Here is a 20862-nt window from a genome sequence, read left to right as displayed (position 1 = left end):
TGCTTCATTAATAAACATGCATGTCACATACTGGGTGCAGTTTTCTTACCTCTAGCTCGAGCGTGGAACAATAAAAGAACAACCCTTGAGAACGATCAAACCTTTGATCCCTTAGCGGTCACCTAGTCATAACCAAATATAACTTCCATCAATGAAAATGAGCAATAAAAGGTTCTTGATCTAAACCTCACTCCCGAGACCTCGAATCGTAACAAAACAGTTAGTAGATTCAACCCGAGCCTTAAGAATTGAAACCCCAAGCCAAAAACCCTCAAAAGTGCCCAAAATAGAACCCTGGAAAAACAGGGTAGCGCTGTAGCGCTGCCCCCCTAGCGCCTAGGCGCTACAAGTAGGGATGCTTTGCCCTGGACAGCGATGCGTCCTCCTTTGGGCGATGTAGCGCAAAAACCAAGGTGATTTAGCCCTTGTTTTTCCCCCTTCGACTTCTCCACTTTCCAAACTTCAAAACCTATTTCCAAACTTCAACCAAACTCACAAATGAACCCAAATACCCATTCTACAAGTCCTACGCATCATAACCCAATCAATCTTTGCCAAAAACTTCCATCAATTCTCAACTATCCAATCCAAAGTTCCAGCTGAAAATCAAATGAAAATAGAGTATAAACCAGAGTTTTTATGGTTAAAATCTTACCTAAAGCTCAATATGGAACCCTCTTCAATGGTGGAACACAACTCTAGACCTTCAAGGCTTGATTCCCTAGCTTGATTCCTCAAATAGAGTTCAAAAATTCAAAAGAAAGAAGAAGGAAAAATGGTGATCGTGAGAAGAAGAAGATGAGCTTTGTTTTGGTTCAGCTTAAGTCCTTCCACAGCCTTCTACTTAGTTCACATATAACCTTAGGTCAAAGACCAAAATACCCTCAAGCTTAAGTAAAACCCTTAACAGCCATCAAGGACAAAATCGTCATTTCCCGTTTATCTCATTAATTCTAATTAACGTCCTCCAATTCCCATTATTCCCAATATTCCCAAATGCTAATAAATCATATCCCATTACCCTTTAATTTATGGTAATGTTCTAATCACCAAATTACCCCGAGACTCACCCCGAGCCCCGAAAGTAACCCCGTTATGACCAAACCGCAAACTTGCATTCAAAGATCGTCTCATGTCGAATAACTCGAACAAATCCACATTATAATGTGGCATCATCAATAATTCACCAACATGCATGAAAATATACAAATGTGCCCTCAACGGGCCAAATTACCAAAATACCCTTATAACGAAAAGTGGACCCGCATGCATGCATTTATCATCATATTATAATATAATTCACATAAACATGCATATAATCATTTAATGGCATAATAAGCATTAAACCCATTAGGGATTTTGGGGCATTACAAATAAGCTTCTAATCTTTCCTAGAATCGCTATGCCTCGATCCTTGCTTGAATCAGAGCCCTAAAACTCGAGTTTCCTTCGAAAATGTGAACGGGTTTCGAAAATTGAATGGGAGAGAGAGATAGAGAATTTTCTGAACATTCATTTTATGTTTTTGACTGGATACTTCGAGCTTAAGTAACCTCAAGCAAATCCTAATGCCCGAGGTCCCAAAAACGGCCTTCGGGGTAAAATAGTCAAAATTTCCATAATTTCCCCCTAATCTCACTAACTCCCAATATATCATCAAATAATCACTCACATTACCCAATTTCCCGGTAATGTGTTAAATACCCAAAATACCCCTTGACTCACTCCGAGTCAAGTATGGGTCCCGTTGCGACTTTCCCACTAGCTTGCTCACTAGGATCGTCTCGTGCCGAGTAACCCAAACATATTTACATAGTAATGTAGTACCACACACATACCACAAATATGCCAAATATACCCAAAACGGGCCAAATTATGAAAATTGCCCAATTAAACAAAAATGGGCCCACATGCATATTTAATACACCTAAAGATGCATATCAAGTCATATTATAATATAACTCGCATAATCACATAATGAAGCACATAAATACCACATAATCACATAATTCCATAATTTGCCATCCTGGCCCCCTAATCAAGGCCCTAAGCCTTATTAGGAAATTTGGGACGATACAAATCGATTCCGGGGTTCAATTATAAAATCGAATAATAATGAGAACGTTATTTATGGGTGGTGACTAGGTTACCACTAGGGCTCGGGAGAGGATCGTTCTCGGAATTTGTGGTTGCTTGCCTAACTGCTAGTGCTCGGGACATAGGTAAGAAAACAGTTGTACCCATAGAGCAGGGCATGACCCTATTGTTTATGTTTTAGGGCGTGGCCCTATTGTTTATGCTTAATATATATGTGGATATATGTGATTATTATGCCATGTTATGCATGTTTTTGAGTGAACAACGAAGGCCGGGAACGGCGAAGGCCGAGAACGGCATGAAGCTGGGTACGACAAGAGGCCAGGATCGGCGTTGAGCATGTTGAGTGCAGGCCGTTAGGGTGAGACCCTCCTAGGATGTTGTATCCACCCGCTCGGTGAAGACCGCGAACCCATGGCCTAGTAAAGTGCCTGGGACAGCGTGGGCCGCTATATGTTTAGCTTGTTGGCTGTTTTATTGTATACTGTGAATTGTTATGTTATATGTTTTGTGTTGAGTTTTCTTGCTGGGCTTCAGCTCACGGATGCTCTATGGTGTAGGTAAGGGCAAAGAAAAGGTCGACCAACCATGAGTATGGAGAGCGTGGAGCAACAGGTACATGTTCGACTTGCCTGGCTGCAACGGACAGGGTTTGTAACACCCTGGATAACCAAAGCTGTTACACTATGTCTTTTTGATAGTGCAGGACTTGCTAACCAAGTCATATAGTTGAAAACGTGATTCTATAATCATAAATAGGTTTGGTTTAAAAGATTTTGGTCAAAACAGATAATCTTCATTAAAATAATTATTTAGTACATGGGATCCCAAAACAGGGTTTAAAAGTCATGTTTACAAAAATTCCAAAGGTTATAAACAACCATAACATTCACCTATCCAGTGATAACAATCAACAAGTTAACAACTTGTCATCCAGATAATCAACATATCATATTAATCAGATTAACAATGATAATCACATTCATAACCAACAGTTATTGCAACCAGTACACAATGTTCAGGGTTGGCACCCTTTGTTTAACCCATTGTCTTCGGCTCACTTAGGCCGCCCCCAGTGTTATACCCACTGACTTCGGCCAGCTTAACCGAGCTCAGTGATAAATAAGCTGTCCTCAGCTACTAATGGCTGAGCCACGTCCTGTGTGCAAATATTGATTCCGGCACTCTTAGACCGTTTATCACATGTCCCCATGGCATAATACCATCTCATGACATTATACAAATATAGGGAGCACTTAGTCCCAACATATTCACATGGTTCATCACAATCACATAACAATGCATACAAATACAGGGAACACTTAGTCCCAACCTAACCACATAATCAGGTGTAGTTTTCTTACCTTTGATTCCAATAGCCTTGACTAGTTAAATCAACCTTCAAACACGATCCTGTCCGAGCCCTAGCGTACACCTAGTCACAGCCATAAATTAGAACCAACACTAAACTTCAATTCCAAAATCTAACCACGGGACCAATCCCGAGCCCTTGGGAAGCCCTAATTCCACCAAACAGGGTGGTGGAATTAAAACCCGAGCCCCTAGGCAAAAACCCTAAGAAATAACTCAAAAACCCACTTCTGGAAACAGGGTAGCACTACAGCGCCACAAAGGGGGCGCTATAGCGCTAGAAACAGAGCTAAAAAGCTCATAGGCATTCAAGCCTAGCGCTGTAGCGCTACAGCGCTAGTCACAGCACACCAAAACTCTGGTTTTCTTCCTTCGATTTTTCCCAAGCCAAACCTCTCCAAAACTCTTCCAAACCTCAACCATACCCCAAATTGAGCCTACCATCGTCTACATCTCACCCCATATGACCCAACCATTTAAACTTAGACACATGCACCCCAAAATAATGAAAAAGCCATGATTGAGCTTGAAGCTCAAAAACTCAACAGAACACTAGAAACTTAGAACTTCAAAGCTAGAATTTGTTACCTTCAATGGAGAATTTCGACCATAGGTTATCTTCCAAACCTTCCCACACTACAAGAAAAAATGCTTTTAATAACACCGAAAATGTGTTATCAAAACATACCATAACACTTTTTGATGTGTTAAGACCGACTATGTTATCGTAGGTCAGGGTACTTTACATAACACTTTATCATTGTTATACAGATGTGTTATTATACTGTCAACGATAACACAATTTCTGTGTTATTTTAATAAATAGATAAGTGTTTAATTATGTTATTTATAGTCGATTATATAACATATTTCAATACTTATAAATTTGTGTTATACTACACTTTAGTATAACACATGTGTTATATTAGCTTAGAGAAACATAATCTTTTTTTACTTACACAAAACTAGGAAAAAAAATATGAAAGTTGAAGCTAAATAAGGTAACATAAATAGATTTTTATTAATTACTCAAATGTAATTACAATATTTATTCTACTAGTCTAGGCTTAAGAAATCATATTACAACATAATTTATGCCCAATTCAGATTCCTTTATCACTAAATACAAAACAAGAAATGTATCCAAAAATTAGTAAAATACATTCTTCCATTCTAAAGGCCTCAACTACAAATGTTGTCAAGAAGTGCTCCAAAGAAATAATCTCAATATACCTGCACATTGTAAAAAAAAAGTCCTTTTATTATTAAGAACATAAGACTGAAGCCTTAAGCTAGTTTCCACCTGTAAGCATATAAAGTTTAAATTAAATTTGTAATAACTCCAAAACTTGACGAAACAGCAGGGTATAGCAAGATGTACTACCATGAAAAACAACGATTGAAGCAACAAAACATGCAACTTAAAATAAGGCTTGTGAAATGTATCAAGATAAATATATCATTCTCAATGATCAAAAAGTATGTGAGGAAGAATTGATGCCAGAACTCTAAATTCTGTCAATATATCCCCAAAAAAATTAAAGAATAAAAACAGAATCACACTTTGACTTCTTATACAACAAAATCATAAAGAAAAACAATAAAATAAAAATTCACCTGGAAACTTCTTTAGCATCTTTAATATAAGGTTTGTACATATGTATACATCAACATTTATTACAGGGAAACAAATGATACTAAAAGTCAAAAGCTACCTGCCAAATTTATTTTCTATTGGAAAAATGATAAAATTTTGAGGTATTGATATCCCAAGACACGAGGTAAAACCTAAAACATATATGTTTCTCATAGAATTACAGTTAGCAAACTGCATGATTAAGATTCTAAAAGCATCCTATTACCAAAAAAGAAATGATTATAGTAAATAAATTCAACAGAAAGAACTTCAAAAAGAAAAATAGAGGTGACCAAGTCCATAAATAAATAAATAAAATCACAATCTAATCAAAGAAAATTCAAGAATGAAGATTACATACCATTATATATTTGTATATATTTTACTTTGCCCCAAATTATGTATTGGACAATCATGAGTCATGACATAGATTTCCTCTCTTTACTTCAATTGTGCCCCATATGAACCTAATAGATCATATTATAGAACCTGTGAAAAGTGAAATAATAGCCAATGGAAGTTCTGTAGCAAAAGCAACCCAAACTATTATTAACAAAAAAAAAGATAACATGTTATCAAAATCTTGTATTACCTGTTCCTCTAATTGCTTGATTTTATCATCCTTCACTTTCACATCCTTTTTCTCCCTGACAACATACATACACAACATTCATGTTATCACAGCAAATAACATTACCATTTTATGTGACCATACTCTTGGCTGAATATTCACTTATCACATCAATATATAATCACACAGGTAAGCCATGAAGTTGGTTCAAAATGAATCACACTCAAACTATTTGCTATCATTGGTCATCCAAAGCTACAGAAATAAAATTGGGAGATGACTGCAAAACATCATATTAAGAATTGCTGCTAAAACTAACAACTTCCATAAATTTCAGCATATATGCACGCATTTTGCGCAGATGCAAGTAGTTGTTCTTTAACAGTCAAACTAGAATGAACATTGTCATGCAGGTCCAGTTCTAAGTGCATGGTTTAAATCGGCAATCAGATCATTCACATCTTCGATCCCAACTGATATACGAACAAGATCTTCAGTTAAACCTCGGTCCTGGCGCACTTCAGCTGGTATGCTAGCATGAGACATGAAGCAGCGTAGGTTTATGAGAGACTTCACACTCCCTGTTAACAGATGAAATGCGCATTGTAAGTGCTGAAGGTGAGCAAAATTTTGAAACGATTAGCATATATGTCAAACTCAAAGCTAAAACTTTATTCATCTCAAGTGATTTTTCAAACTTAAAAGTTCGGCCTTGAAATATTTATAGTTAAGAGTAAACAAGAGCTACATTCAATTTCAAATACGAGCTAGAAATTTTCAGAAAATAGCAGAGACCAAATACAATATAGAACGATTCATACTTGGAATAGGACTATAGATGGTATGAAATTGTTACATCCCTTTGTTTCAAATACCACTTCTCACCCCACTCAATGTCTTAATCATCTCAAGCACCTCGATTATCTGAGGTGCACAAAGCGTGCGCCCCAGCAAAACTATTAGAGCATCTCCAATGAAGTGTCAAACTGGTGATGCAGTGCTAAAATATAACTCACTTTAGAAAAACGTTGTTCCAATAGTGTACCAAAAACTCGGCCAAATAAAACTTTAGCACACAATATAGCATGATGCATACTCATATAACATTAATTAATAACTTATTATTTACTTTTATGCTATTTTTATTAATTTATTATTTTTTTTAGTGTTAGCATTAAATGTAAATGTAGGCTTTTTAATTCTTTTTTATTTCTTGTGGGGATAATAATAAATAAATTCTTTATATTTTAAATAAATATTGAATGAGCATTAATAGATGATTCATTTTTGCATCAACTTTTACAATTGTGCTCTAAAAATTGTGTCAAATATGTGACTTATTGAATAGCATGGCCTGATAAAATGCATAAGTTGGGCATTCAAATTAGTTTTAGTTTTTTTTTTCATAATCTGAATCTGAGGAATTCGCCTTATTCCACATAAGGAAAAGACCTTGAACCTGAATCAAATTTAAACCTTAGTTATATCTTCCTTTGCTCAACCATTTTTTTATTTTATTTAGGGAACGATACTTGTTTTGATGGAATAATAAGACAAGTGCGATATCCTTTAATCACATGAGGATTAGACATTTACAAAACATAGTTCCTTTGCTCAACCATATGTGAAACAGCATAAAAAAGCCAAAAGGGATGCATACCAAAACTGACTGCTATGCTGAAGTACTTGGTACTTTCAACAATATGCTTTGATAGTGCAATTGAGCCAGTCAAGAAGCTCAACACAGATCCTACACCTGTAGCCTAAAAAACATATCCAATTAAGTTTTGGAGTAAATTGGTTTGATATATTGCAGCAACAATCTCAGGTTACATCTGATGCTAGTACCTGACAAAAATGCAAATCATGTCCAGGATGATCAACAAGGCCTGCATAGTTAACTTTTGTCACCCGTGGATGGGACGCCAGAAACTCGGCAATCGTTTGTGCATTACTCTGTCAAAGAAAGAAATGCATTAAAATATGCAATATAGTACTCCATATAAGTATTAACTTTACAACTTTGAAATTAATGTAAAAGAGCAGATGGTACAGCAAATATTTGCATATGAAGAATCTCATGTTAAGTTAGAAGGTAAAGCATTAATTACTAACATAATTCAAACTTACCCAAGTTGCACAGCACAAGTTCAAGTACATATAACAGAGTTACAATATTGTTTTGAATTAGTTATGTGAAGTCAAGACAATGTATATGATAAATGACCAGGCTATAATTCATAACTACAAGAAATAAATATTAAATAATTACGACCTTAACAAGTCAGAGCTTTACAATTGTAAAAAAGGATTATAAGAAAATTATAAAGTGATAAAAGCATGAAGTTTCACCTGCTGCTTCTCAATTCGTAAAGCCATTGTCTTAATTCCTTGTAAGCAGAGCCAACAATCAAATGGAGCCAACCCAGACCCTTTTGCATTTTGTAGAAAGTACAGCTCTTTTGCTAATCTGAAAAAAAAATATATAATAAGGGCCTGAAGTTATAAATTATAACATTACAGTTCACAATAAAGAAATTCCATGCATAACCTTTCCCCTCTTACACCCAGTACACCTGCCATCACATCACTGTGCCCAGCAATGAACTTGGTAGCTGAGTGCATAACAATGTCTGAATGAAAAATGAATGAATCAAAATCCAACAGTTTTATAGAGGAAATAAAAAAGAGTAATCTGTAGAATGTAAAGTTCATGTTTTATATTGCTACCAGCTCCTAGTTTCAGAGGTTGTGACACTACAGGAGACATTATACTGTTATCCACCAAGACAAGAGCATCATGAGCATGAGCCATTTTAACTATTTCCTGAAGATGCACAAAATAAATAAAGAAAAATAATTGCACTTTAAAAACATTACCAAATCATTCAATTATGACATTTCTGGCAACAAATAATTGAATAACTACTTAATTCTTTTATTGATTCTATCAAAAACAAGTTTAATGTCTAAGAAAATATCAGACAGCCAGGAAAGATCGTTCTCTACCTGGGTTACAATAGATATCCAAGTAATTCATCAGCCTTTTGAGAAAGGATAAACCCACACACAACATATAATTCAAAGAGTACAAGTGTCATATTTGGGCATTAATTTAAGTTTATCTTCTCTGTTTCTTTTAAGCATTTACCAGAAGTAACATTAAAAAAAAGAGAATAAAAAGGAATGAGAAAATATAATAGCCAGATATCTTACACGAATATTAGAAACCATTTGTCGAGGATTTATGGGACTCTCCAGCTAGCCAAGCTTTGTCCAGGGACCAATTGCAGATGCTATTTCATCTAACTAGTTGTATCAACTCGTCTACACATTATAAGCATGATACTTTCAGATTTTACTCTGAGGCTTCATAATATATTTTAAAAGTGAGCTGCACTTACTTCACCACGACCCCTGTCTTTGGAATTACTTTTGACAGCAACCTATCAGAACCACCATAAATGTCATCTCCAGCAACAATCTCTTCACCTAAAATCACATTATTATATCTTAAGAAAAAAAATTCAAATAAGACAGCAGCTACAAATTCCACCAAGGGCCATAAAGGCATAAACGATAACCTAGTCATTAGAAAATATCCACAAGCCAAGAGATACCTCTTCATGGTAAATTTATTTTATAAACCGAAGGACCCAAATCCATCTCATATGTTAGACAATAATATATCCACTTTAATTCATTAAAAATATATCCAATTCATTGGAATATCCATATTGATGCATGCTGCATTTATTATTTTAAAATTTTAAAAAGAAAATACTGTAACTTCAACTTAGTGATAAATAATTAAAGATACAGAAGAAAAAGGAAAAGAAAAGGGAAGTACCAGTCCCAACAAGATGGGCTACAACAGACAGAGCAGCCATTCCACTAGTGAAGCAAAAAGCACGATCTGCTTTATCCAGCTTGGCCAAAAGGCTATACAATAGAATAAAGCTCAGCATAAAAAAAAACTCCCAGAACAAGGAAAAAGTAGCAATATTTGAGATTATACAACAATTACTTTGACTCATATTAGTAACAAAAGAAATCAGACCTTTCAAGAACATCTCGTGTAGGATTTCCACTTCGAGTATAATCATAAGGACCATTTTCTGTTGCTGAAGGCTGCAATTAAAGCATAGAACAGTCAAGTTACAATGAAGCTTAGAAAGTAAGAATTATATATATAAAGTTGTATAGATTTGTCACCGTTCACCTGGGTTGTCACTCCGAGAAAGAGGCGCTGCTCACGGCTGTCACACGAACGGTCTGCCCATGCCCAACATCTCCGTTGCATGCCCAAAGTGAAGAGAAGAGTGTGAGACTTAGAGAGAGAGGAGTGATAGCGACTGAGTTCTTCGGAATGAAATGAGTAGAGGAATATAAAGGACAGAGGCGGCTGGGTTTGCTTTAGTAGAGAGGGTGATAATGCGATGAGAGATTTAGTGAAGACATAAAAATAATCCAGATCTGGAATGGGGAAAGAGAAGATAGGTAGAATAGAGGAGAGAAAATGAGAGCTTTGGGTTTAGGTTGAATATTGTATGGAAAATTATAAGAGAGAATAGAACGGGATGAGGGAAAAGGGAAGACAAAACTAGACTTGGGAAAGTATAACAATACATTTTCATTTTAGTTTGCCACTTAACAATTTCAAAGCCCGCCTTTATTTTAACTTTCATTATTCTTTACCACTTTTATTTTTACATTAGATATTATAATACTTTTTTTAATAAACTTATATTTATGTGTTGTGGAAAGTGGTATTTGGTGTAGTGCCAGCTTCCAACTCCTCTGTTCTTCAAGCTTAGATCCCTCAATTTCCACCAAAAACCAAGTTTCAGTAAACCAGTCTAGCAAAACTCAAAAACTCATAAACAACCTTAAAAACTTACCTCAATTGGGTGAGAACTCCTGCTAAATCCTCAAGCTTTATCAAGGATCCAAATGTTAAGCCTCAGTCTAAACCTCCTCTGAGTTTTAGCTTCAAATTCCAGAAGAAATGGTGAAGAAAATGGTAAACCGAGAGAGAGAAAGGGTAAGCTTAAGAGTTCTATTTTTCTTTCTTTCTTTCTTTCCTCCTTCTTTTCTTTTCTTTCAGTTTCCCTTAGTTTCTAAACATTCCAATACATCTGATAAGGCTGAAAATGACTTATCTCTTTTAGACAAAATGACCCTATTGCCCTCCCATTAAAATCTAAACCTTAAAACATTATAAGGGCATTTTGGTCAATTCCCGCTAATTCCTCGAGTGTCTCTAATAATTATCGCGTAAACCTCGACACCTAACTAATCACCAATTATTTTCCTCAATATCAAATAATCTCCAATATATATCCTAAATTGCCAAAAATACCCCCAGGCTCACCCCGAATCGGGTATAAATCCCCACTGTGACTTTTTCGCTAAACAACTCACTAGGATCGCCTCGAGCCACAAGCTACAAATATATCCACATAATAATGTGGTCTCAACAATTTATCGCAATTATTTACATTTATGCCCTCAACGGGCCAAAATTACAATCATGCCCTTAAGAACAAAACAGGGCCCACATGCATATTCAATACTCATAAACATGCATCTAATTATATCCATATACTCATTCAATCATGCATGCCATACAATCATGCATTTAATCATTCATTCACATAAATACCAATTATGCCCTCCTGGCACACTAATCAAGGCCCTTAAGTCTTATTAGCAAATTTTTGGGTTGTTACAGGGTTATTTCTAGGAAAATGTACTATAATGGTTGTTTTATCGCCTAGGTCGACCGTATATTTTGAGTTGTAATACAATTTTCTAAACAATATTTTTGGGATCCCAACTGTATAACTTTCTATAATTTCAATGAATGTCCAAACTTTATAATTTTTGTCATTTAATGAGTTTAACTTCAGTTTAGTTACATTTTTATCCTAAAAACTCGATTAGCGAACTAATGGCACAATTTTTAACTCGCATAGTAATGACTCTAAGGAAGTAGGGCGTTACAAGTTGGTATTAGAGTGTGCCAAGGCTTATGGTTCCTGGAGATCGATCGAACATGTACGCTCGCTGCCAGTGACAAGCTTGACTCAGGGTTGGTTGGTATTTAATGAATTATATGCTTAATTGCTTGCTTGAGTGACCTATTTGCCTAAATACATAGATATAGTGTGATGAATGTGTTGATATATGCATGATGTTAGGGCATGACCCCCTCGATTGTTTTATGTTGTGTGTGATATGTGGACTTGCTTGTTGTGGTTGATTGATGAGATTGGGAGGTCGTTTTGGATGTTGTTATCATGCTTGATGTCCGACGTCATTGATTGCAAGCATATTGCAGTAATGCCTCGGCGATCAATCAGACTCCACAGCAATATGGCCGAGGATGACAACCAAGGTCAGGACCCTCCACCTGCCCCACCGAATTGGCAGCAATTATTTGTCGAGATGGAAGCTATACTCCATCGAACAGAGGAAGAGCTTTGACAGTTGAGGCAACATGCCCCTCCTCGGGGCATTGGGTTATAGGTTCCACAGGTTGTGGCACCAGTGCTAGCTCAGCCTGCTATGGAGAATAGGTGGGAACCTTTGTATGAAAGGTTCAAAAAGAAGCATCCTCCCACCTTCGAGGGTGGCCAGACCCACTGTGGGCAGAGTAGTGGATGAACATGATTTCTTTCATCTTGGATTTCATGAGGGTGGAAGGTAATGAGAGAGTAGCATGCACCAGCTACATGTTGAGAGAAGACGCTCACATCTGGTGGGATGTTGTGTCTCAGAGAAAGAATATTGCAGTCATGACCTGGGAAGAGTTCAAAAATATATATTCAATGAAAAGTATTATAGTGTCCCGTTCTTTGTGTGTATATTTCTGGGGGTAACTAGTTACCTTCACGTTCTGATGTATGAGTATTTCTGGATTCTTTATGGTAACTAGTTACCTATGTTACTAAAATCATAGTTACTTATTCATTTTTTTAATGAAGTGTTCTTCCTCTTTTTCCATTAATTTGATGTTTCTTTTCATATTTAATATAAGTAATATGTCACCCCTCTTATGGTAACTGGTTACCCCTCCTGGTACATGTTATTTAATCTAGCTCTAGGATTTTTTTTACATAACTTTCAAATATCAATCAAGTAACTGGTTACCTTACCCAGAATTTGAAAAAAAAAACGTCAAATCTAAAAAAAAAGAGGAAAAAAATTATAAAAAATAAAAAATAATTTTAAACACAATTCATATAAAAAAAAAATTGCAAAACAACCAAAGAAAAATTTAATATAAATTGTAATTTCCTCTTAAATTAAGCTATAACTTATTTTCTTAACTTTTCTTTTAAAAATAGATGAAGTTAAATAAAAGGATCAAATTGCCACTATTTAGTAAACTTCAGGATTTAATTGCTAAGGAAAAAAACTCAAAGACTAAACTGACAATCTACATAACTCAAGGGGCAATAGTGCTAAAAACCAAAAAAAAAAAAAAAAAGGCATACAAGGCAGCCCTATGTGATATGTGATAAGGGAAAGAGCAGCGAAAAGACAAATTAGCCCCCACACAGATCCGAGAAATGCGTTGATGCGTCTTCCGTTTTGCTAATGTACAAATGTACAATTCAAATAAGAGCTATGGCCCAACTCTTCAAACAATCATACCCAATTCCACCACTCTTTCTTTCCTCTTCTACGATATATATTTTTAATATATAAAATTAAAAAAAAAAACCCTTTTACCAATTTCTTACACACATTTGTTTCACCCTCGAGATAATTGGAAGGAAGCCAAATGTAGTGGTTAAACCATACCATTTTACTAATATCCAAAGGACAAACCAATGTATATGATATTTACTAAAAATGAGAAGAAAAAAAACTCAAAGGTCCGATGGTGGTCCGTACATATTACATTCCTAATTAACATGCACACACAGTTTTAGGTCTAACTTTAATACAATACCCATTTTGAACGGCACATTCCCCATTATATGCTTTTTCCCTCACTGAAAAATCCCTAGCTTTGAGCAACAACATAAAAAGAAGAAAAATCCCTAGCAGCTATACTCAAAATTTTCTTTTTCACTTGGTATCTTTCAATGTCTACATGCAGCAATAAGTGAGCAGAAATAAAAATACCCCAAATAATAAAGAGAGGAGAAAAGAGGCTCAAAGGTCCAGTCTTGTCCACCCCATATCTGAATCCCTCTGTCACAACAAACCCCACCACTCTTCTATCTCTCACTCTCTTCAACGTTCAGTCTCTCACTCTATAACAAAACAAAACTAATGATAAATCCCATCCTTGGCCCTATCATTTTGCAGTATACACCCTTTAAAACAACATTATTGCACATTCACCCTTATTTTTCCTCTAGAAAATTCTTGCTGCACCCCACGCTCCTCACTCCGCGTGTCAACCTAAAACCTCTTCTTTTAAACACCCCAAAAGCCGAAAGCCGAAAGCCGAAAGCCGAAAGCCCACCACGGCCCATACATACATACATACATAAATACATAATACGCACACTTACATAAACTTTGCACTGCATAAATATCAATTTCTTATCTTTGTGAACATCGTGGATGATGATGTTGAGTATCATCATTTTTTAGCAGTGACACCCAGAAGATTTTCAAGTGTAAAAATGGCGATGAAATGAAGGAGCGTCAGCGTTGGCAGCCGGAAGAAGACGCACTCCTCCGAGCTTACGTTAAGCAATATGGCCCCAAAGAATGGAACCTTATCTCCCAGCGCATGGGAAAGCCACTCCATCGTGACCCAAAATCTTGCCTTGAGCGCTGGAAGAACTATCTAAAGCCGGGTCTTAAGAAGGGCTCTCTCACCCCGGAAGAACAGTCTCTGGTCATCTCTCTTCAGGCAAAGTACGGCAACAAGTGGAAGAAGATCGCCGCCGAGGTCCCAGGCCGTACGGCCAAGCGACTCGGTAAGTGGTGGGAAGTCTTTAATGAGAAGCAGCTCAAGCAGTTGCATAAGAACATGTCTTCATCTTCGCCTTCCTCACTGCTGATCAGTGGTACGAATAGCTTGCAGTCTCATCACCATCATCATCATCAGTTATACCCAGAAGGGAATATTCCGGTAGCCAGGGCTGGTTCACCAGAGACCGCTGCTCAGGGCCCTTACGACCACATTTTAGATACTTTTGCCGAGAAGTACGTACAGCCAAAGCTCTACGCCGCCGGTAGCGAGGCAGCGTTCATGCCTGCCATGGTGGTGACCGATCCGGATCCGGTTCTATCACTAGGGTCGGTGAATTCTGCTGCCCCTTCCGCAGCGACATTGGTTCCGCCGTGGATGAACCCGCCATCGTCATCTGCGGCAACGTCGTCTCTTTCTTCTTGCACTTCGTCCACGCCGTCTCCTTCGGTGAGTCTCTCGCTTTCGCCGTCCGAACCGGTTATGGACCTGGAAATGAGTCGGTTCGTTCCGGTTCAGCAACTGGGTAGTATCGTTCAGTACTGTAAGGAGTTGGACGAGGGTCGGTTGAGCTTGCTGCAGCACAAGAAGGAGGCCACTTGGCGGTTGAGCAGGCTGGAGCAACAGCTGGAGTCAGAGAAAGCAAGGAAGAGGAGAGAGAAAATAGAGGAGACGGAAACCAAGATAAGGAGCTTGAGAGAAGAAGAAATGGTATCACTGAGTCGAATCGAGAACGAGTACAGAGACCAACTCAGTGTATTGCATAGAGAAGCGGAGAACAAAGAGGCAAAGCTGGTCGAAGCTTGGTGCAGTAAGCATGTGAAGCTGGCTAAGCTCGTTGACCAGATTGGGGTCCACGGTGCTGCTTCTCTTCGGGTCACCACCACCAATACTCGTCCAAATTAGGTTTTGTTTTTGTTTTGTTTTTCTTTCCTTGTATTGAAAAGTAAAAAACTTTTAATGGGGTGGGGTCATGTGATCGATTGATTTCATTTCATACAAAACACTCTTTGTAATCCAAATCAACTAACCCCACATATTCATGGAAAGTATTCAGACCGAGTTTTTTAAGGTTAATTTACATACATGATGATACGAATATCTCTTATTATAAATATTATTACTCTCACTAATCACGTTCATTTTTTATACCTACTCAATTTTTGTTCTAAAAAAAAAACAAGTTTTGAGAAATAATTATAGTAATAAAAAAGAGTAGGACAAGGGTTTGAATCATTAGACGTTGTTATTGCTGAGGAAAAAGGGAACAAAGGGAGTAGAGGATGATGAAAGAGAGCAGAGCTTTTTGATGTACTGTCTAATCTAACTGTTGTTTACATTTTTGTTAGCGAAAAAGTGGTGTATGAAGTAGTGAAGGGAGTTATAGGGAGACTCACAGAGATACCCCTTTTCGTCATCAACAGCTACCTATAGTGACTCCATTGAATAAAATTGCAGCGAAATCCCATAATAAACTGCTCCAAAAAAAATAAAAACAGTCACTTCTTTTCATGCATCCCTATTCCTTCTTTATTATTGTATCATTTATAGGGTTTGTACCTTACATCACATATATAGTTCTCAGAAGGAATTAATAATTTCTTTTCTTTTTTTTTCTTTCTTTTTATCTGGGAACTTACTGAAGTTTTTAATGTGCGTTATATCGTCATATCTAAGTTAGTTATAAACAAATGAGTGAATAAAATAGGATGACGACTATGCACTTCAAAAGTATTTGAAAAAAAGAAGCATGCATAGTATGACAGAATCTTATCAAGATTTTTATGTAGTCTGTAGATACTATTGCTTCCGAAATATTCTAGTATAAGCCTACTGTATTATTATATTCAGTGGGAAAATAATAGTACTAATAAGTTTAACGATTTTTTTTTATATTAAAAAAAAAAATAGAGGAGTGAGAGTAGAGAGAAGTGGGGAAATCATTGAAGAAGGGGCTGGAGTGTGGTAGGGTCTACTATGAGATGCTGTGCTACACTAGGCTAGTGGGTAGGCCGGGAGTCCTACATAGCTATGTGACAATGACAACTCAATTCTTTATTTATTTTATTTTTTTCCAATTTTGCATTTTTTTGGATTTACCACTTTCGACTTCTAACAGATGGGAATTTTTCCGTTAAAATGGAAAAATAAAAATGAAATTCAAAAATTTTATTTTTTCTTATTTTAGATTCAAATATTTTAATTTATTTTATATTATAATACATATTTTATTTATTTATTTAATTCATTAGTTAAAAAATTGAAGAAATTTTGATCATATTTAAAAATAATTTGACTAAAATTGAATTTAATGTATTAAATTGACTCTATTTTCAAAACATAAGGGCTGTTTTGTTATAACACATGAGTCCATCGAGTATTTAGACAAAACATAAAGAGTAAATTAATATTTTTCAAAAAAATATTATTATTTAAAAATAAATTATTCTCTAAAAATATACTATTAGAAAAATAATATATTAATTTAAAACTAACTAATTAATAGATATCTACTTACAAGTAACAACTAGGAAAACTTACTAAAAAAACAAAACTTGAGAAAACAATTATATATATATCAATCTATAAATTCATAATAATAATAATAATAATAATCGAAAAGTTTTCACTAGAAAAAAATTATATCATTGACACTAATTCTTCCTTCTAAATATAAAAACTGAAATCACATTGCTTTGGATATTTAAACTGTTTATTCTCCAATATTTTATTGTTAGGCAGTTTGCACTATTTATTGATTCCAAATAAAAAATAAATAAAATATTTATATGAATTTATTTTTTAAAAATGACAACAAATTCAAATTATTTTTATTGTTGATATGAAAATATTTAAAAAATTAAAATTTACCCCATATATAAATCCTATAATTTTTATAAATAAAATAATTGGTAGATGGTGGCATAATTGTAATAAAGTTGAAATATAATACCTAATTATTTTATAAAAATTGATATTATTAAAAAGAAGACACATGTCATTAAATGAGGGAGAAAATGCAAAAGAGAGTGCATAAGAGTCTCCTTAACACTCCACAAATCGGACTTAATGTATTATTTTGTTCTATTTTGTAAACTATAGGGTCCAAATTGTCATTTAACAAAATAGATGGTCCGATCGGTAACTTTTGCACAACAAAAGATCCAAAATTGTATTTACCCTTTATTTAATATATTAGTTGCTTTTATCATTATAAACTTTTTCCTCATCTCACCATTTTACTTTTATTTTTTTATTACTATAATTTATTTTGTTTTATTACTTATTTGACATAATTATTTTATAATTCACACACACACAGATATATGACTAGATACAAGCAACGTGCAATCCACATTTGTAACGCCCTAATCTCCAGGGACAGTTACGATGTGCATTTTAAACAGTGCTAAACTCGCTAATCGAGTCATTTGACCATAATCGTGTAACTAAGTATGATTAACAATTTAGGGTTAAAATTTTTTGTTAAGACACAACGTATCACTAAAACGTTTACTGTATACATTGGGATCCCAAAAATATAATTTAAAGGTTAATTACAACAAAAGATTTACAACCAGCCGACCTAAGCGGCAAAATAGGGTTTAACCCTAGTTCCTCTTTAAACCATCAGCCGTGGCGATCGAGCAACCGCATATGTACACATTGTCACCTAAGTTCTCCAACTCAAGGACGGTCCAACTTTCTTTTGCCTTTACCTGCACCACAAAGCACCTGTGAGCCGAAGCTCAGCAAGAAAACTCAATATGCTCATGAACAGTAATAACATGATTCTAAATCATAATGTGCATGCCTAGCAATAATTGCCCTATTCATGTATGCAAATAAGTCCAAATAATGGTTGTGAGCCCTGCCCTTTGTATAGATGACTTATGAGCCATGCCCTTTGTATAGATGACTTATGGGCCCTGCTCTTTGTATTGATGACCATCAAGTCATAATGAAAATAGATGGTCAATGTGTCCATCTGAACTAAGTGACTAAAATAAGTGACAATTAAGTCACGCACTAGGGGTCCATACCCTAATCAGATGAGTGAATATCACTTTATGATTTTGGTAATCATAATGGAGCTTGTATCCCAAATCAGATAAATATTAACACTTTGAGATTTTGGTAATCATGCTGGGGCTCGTAGTCCTAATCAAATGGGTGAGTCGCACTTTGGGCTCCACACCCTAATCAGATGGGTGACTAAAGAGTCACACTTTGGGATCTGCACCTTAATCAGATAAGTGACTGATGAGTGAGTCACGAACTTGGGCTCAACACCCATAGCCATGTGACGTTGCAGTCACCTGAGCCTTTTTGGCCCTGGCTCTAAGTAACTAGCCTTTAGACTAGACAAACGCTTTTAGTTTTCATCGAACTTGAGGTCGGTCAAGCATTAATGTTCATGATGAGTCATTCAATGCTTATGTTGATTAGATCTAATCATTTCGGCTTGTGTTGAACACATCAATGCCGTTCTTGGCTCTTAAGCCAATACCATACAGCTCGTGCCGATTTCTGACTCTTGGGTCAGTGCCATACACTAGTAAGCAATGTAACCAGGCATATATCATATGTCAAATATCCAAATGTAGGGCATTCAGCATGCTTACTTAACAATCATTAGCATAACTATGATCATGCACATTTACAAAGACTCAAGCTCTGATCAATCTCATATTCAATATTCATGTCATGCCCTAATCACATGTATCTCATGCATCACATACTAGGTGCAGTTTTTTTACCTCTGGTTCGAGCGAGAAATAACAAATGAACGACCCTTGAGAACAATCAATCCTTTGATCCCTTAGCAGTCACCTAGTCATAACCAAATATGGAATCCAATTAATGAAATCAACAATAAAAGGTTCTTGACCTAAACCTCACTCCTAGGACCTCGAATCATACCCAAACGGTTAGTAGATTCGATCCCGAGCCTTAGAAATTGAAATCCCGAGCCAAAAACCCTCAAAAGTGCCCAAAATAGGAACCTAGAAGAATAAGGTAGTGCTGCCCCCCTAGGGCCCCAGCGCTACATCCAGAGCTGACTGGCCCTGGACAGCGCTGTAGCGCCCTCCCTTGGGCTATAACGCTAGGACCAGGCTGAATCAGCCCTGGTTCTCCCTCCTTCGAGTATTCCAATTCCAAGCTTCACAAACTGATCCCAAACTTCATTAAAACTCCCAAATGAACCCAAATATCCACTCTAAAAGTCCTAGGCATCAAAACCTAATCAACCTTTGCCAAAAACTCCCATTAATTCTCAACATCCAACTCAAAATCCGATCTGAACATCAAAAGGAAAATAGAGCATAAACTAAAGTTTCAATTGTTAGAATCTTACCTCAAGCTCAAAATCACACCCTCTTCAATGGTAGAACATAACCCTAGACCATCAAGGCTCAACTCCCTAGCTTGGTTCCTCAAATGGAGCTTCAAAATTCAAAGAGAAAAGAAGGGAAAATGATGATCGGGATAGGAAGAAACTATGCTATATTTTCTTAAGCTTCCTACAACTTCTTAACTGATATATATCCTTTAGGTCAAAAGACCAAAATGCCCCTAGGTCATTTAAAGTCCTCTTAAGGCTACCAAGGGTAAAACTGTCGTTTCTCCTTTAATCCCGCTAATCATAATTAACGCCCTCCAATTCCTGTTATTCCCAATATTCTCAAATACTAATAAATCATATCCCATTACCCTTTAATTCCCTGTAACGCCCTACTTCCTTAGAGTCATTACTAAGTGAGTTTTAAACGAGCAATTAACTCGCTCATCGAGGTTTTAGGTTAAAAGTGTAGCTAAACTGTAATAAAAATCATATAATTTGAAAATGTAACCATTCATTGAAATTATAAAGCGTTATACATTTGGGATCCCAAAATACTGTTTAGAAATATTTACAACTCAAAATATGACTAAAGTTGACTAAACGACAAAATTAAGTTTAATACAAAACATCTCCCAAAAATATCCCTGGCCGTGGCAGCCAGCCAGGCTGAACATGTACACGTCGCTTCACGCTCTCCGTACTCATGGTTGATCGAACTTTCCCTTGCCCTTACCTGCACCATAGAGCACCCGTGAGCCGAAGCTCAGCAAGAAAACCCCACACAAGCAATCAACATATGCATAACTATCAGTCAGCATATAACAAATCCGCCAATAAGATAAACACATAATGGCAATGCCTTCCCAGGCGCTTTACCAGGCCCTGGGTTCGTGGTCTAC

General features: G+C 36.2%; 1 protein-coding gene and 1 pseudogene across 1 annotated transcript; one reads left to right on the top strand and one right to left on the bottom strand.

Moving 5' to 3' along the window:
* Positions 1-4470: 4470 nt before the first annotated feature.
* LOC133817744 (cystathionine beta-lyase, chloroplastic-like) lies at positions 4471-10776 on the bottom strand (annotated as a pseudogene).
* A 3125-nt stretch (positions 10777-13901) lies between these two features.
* Positions 13902-15703, top strand: LOC133817743 (protein rough sheath 2 homolog). Its single transcript, XM_062250340.1, has one exon. It carries the CDS (start codon positions 14335-14337, stop codon positions 15520-15522), a length of 1188 nt encoding a protein of 395 aa, XP_062106324.1. The 5' UTR covers positions 13902-14334; the 3' UTR covers positions 15523-15703.
* Positions 15704-20862: the final 5159 nt, after the last annotated feature.

This window comes from Humulus lupulus, chromosome 2 (genome assembly GCF_963169125.1).
Source record: "Humulus lupulus chromosome 2, drHumLupu1.1, whole genome shotgun sequence".
Lineage (NCBI taxonomy): Eukaryota > Viridiplantae > Streptophyta > Magnoliopsida > Rosales > Cannabaceae > Humulus > Humulus lupulus.
Note: the sequence above shows the minus strand (reverse complement) of the source record. Positions and strands in the feature narration are given on the sequence as shown.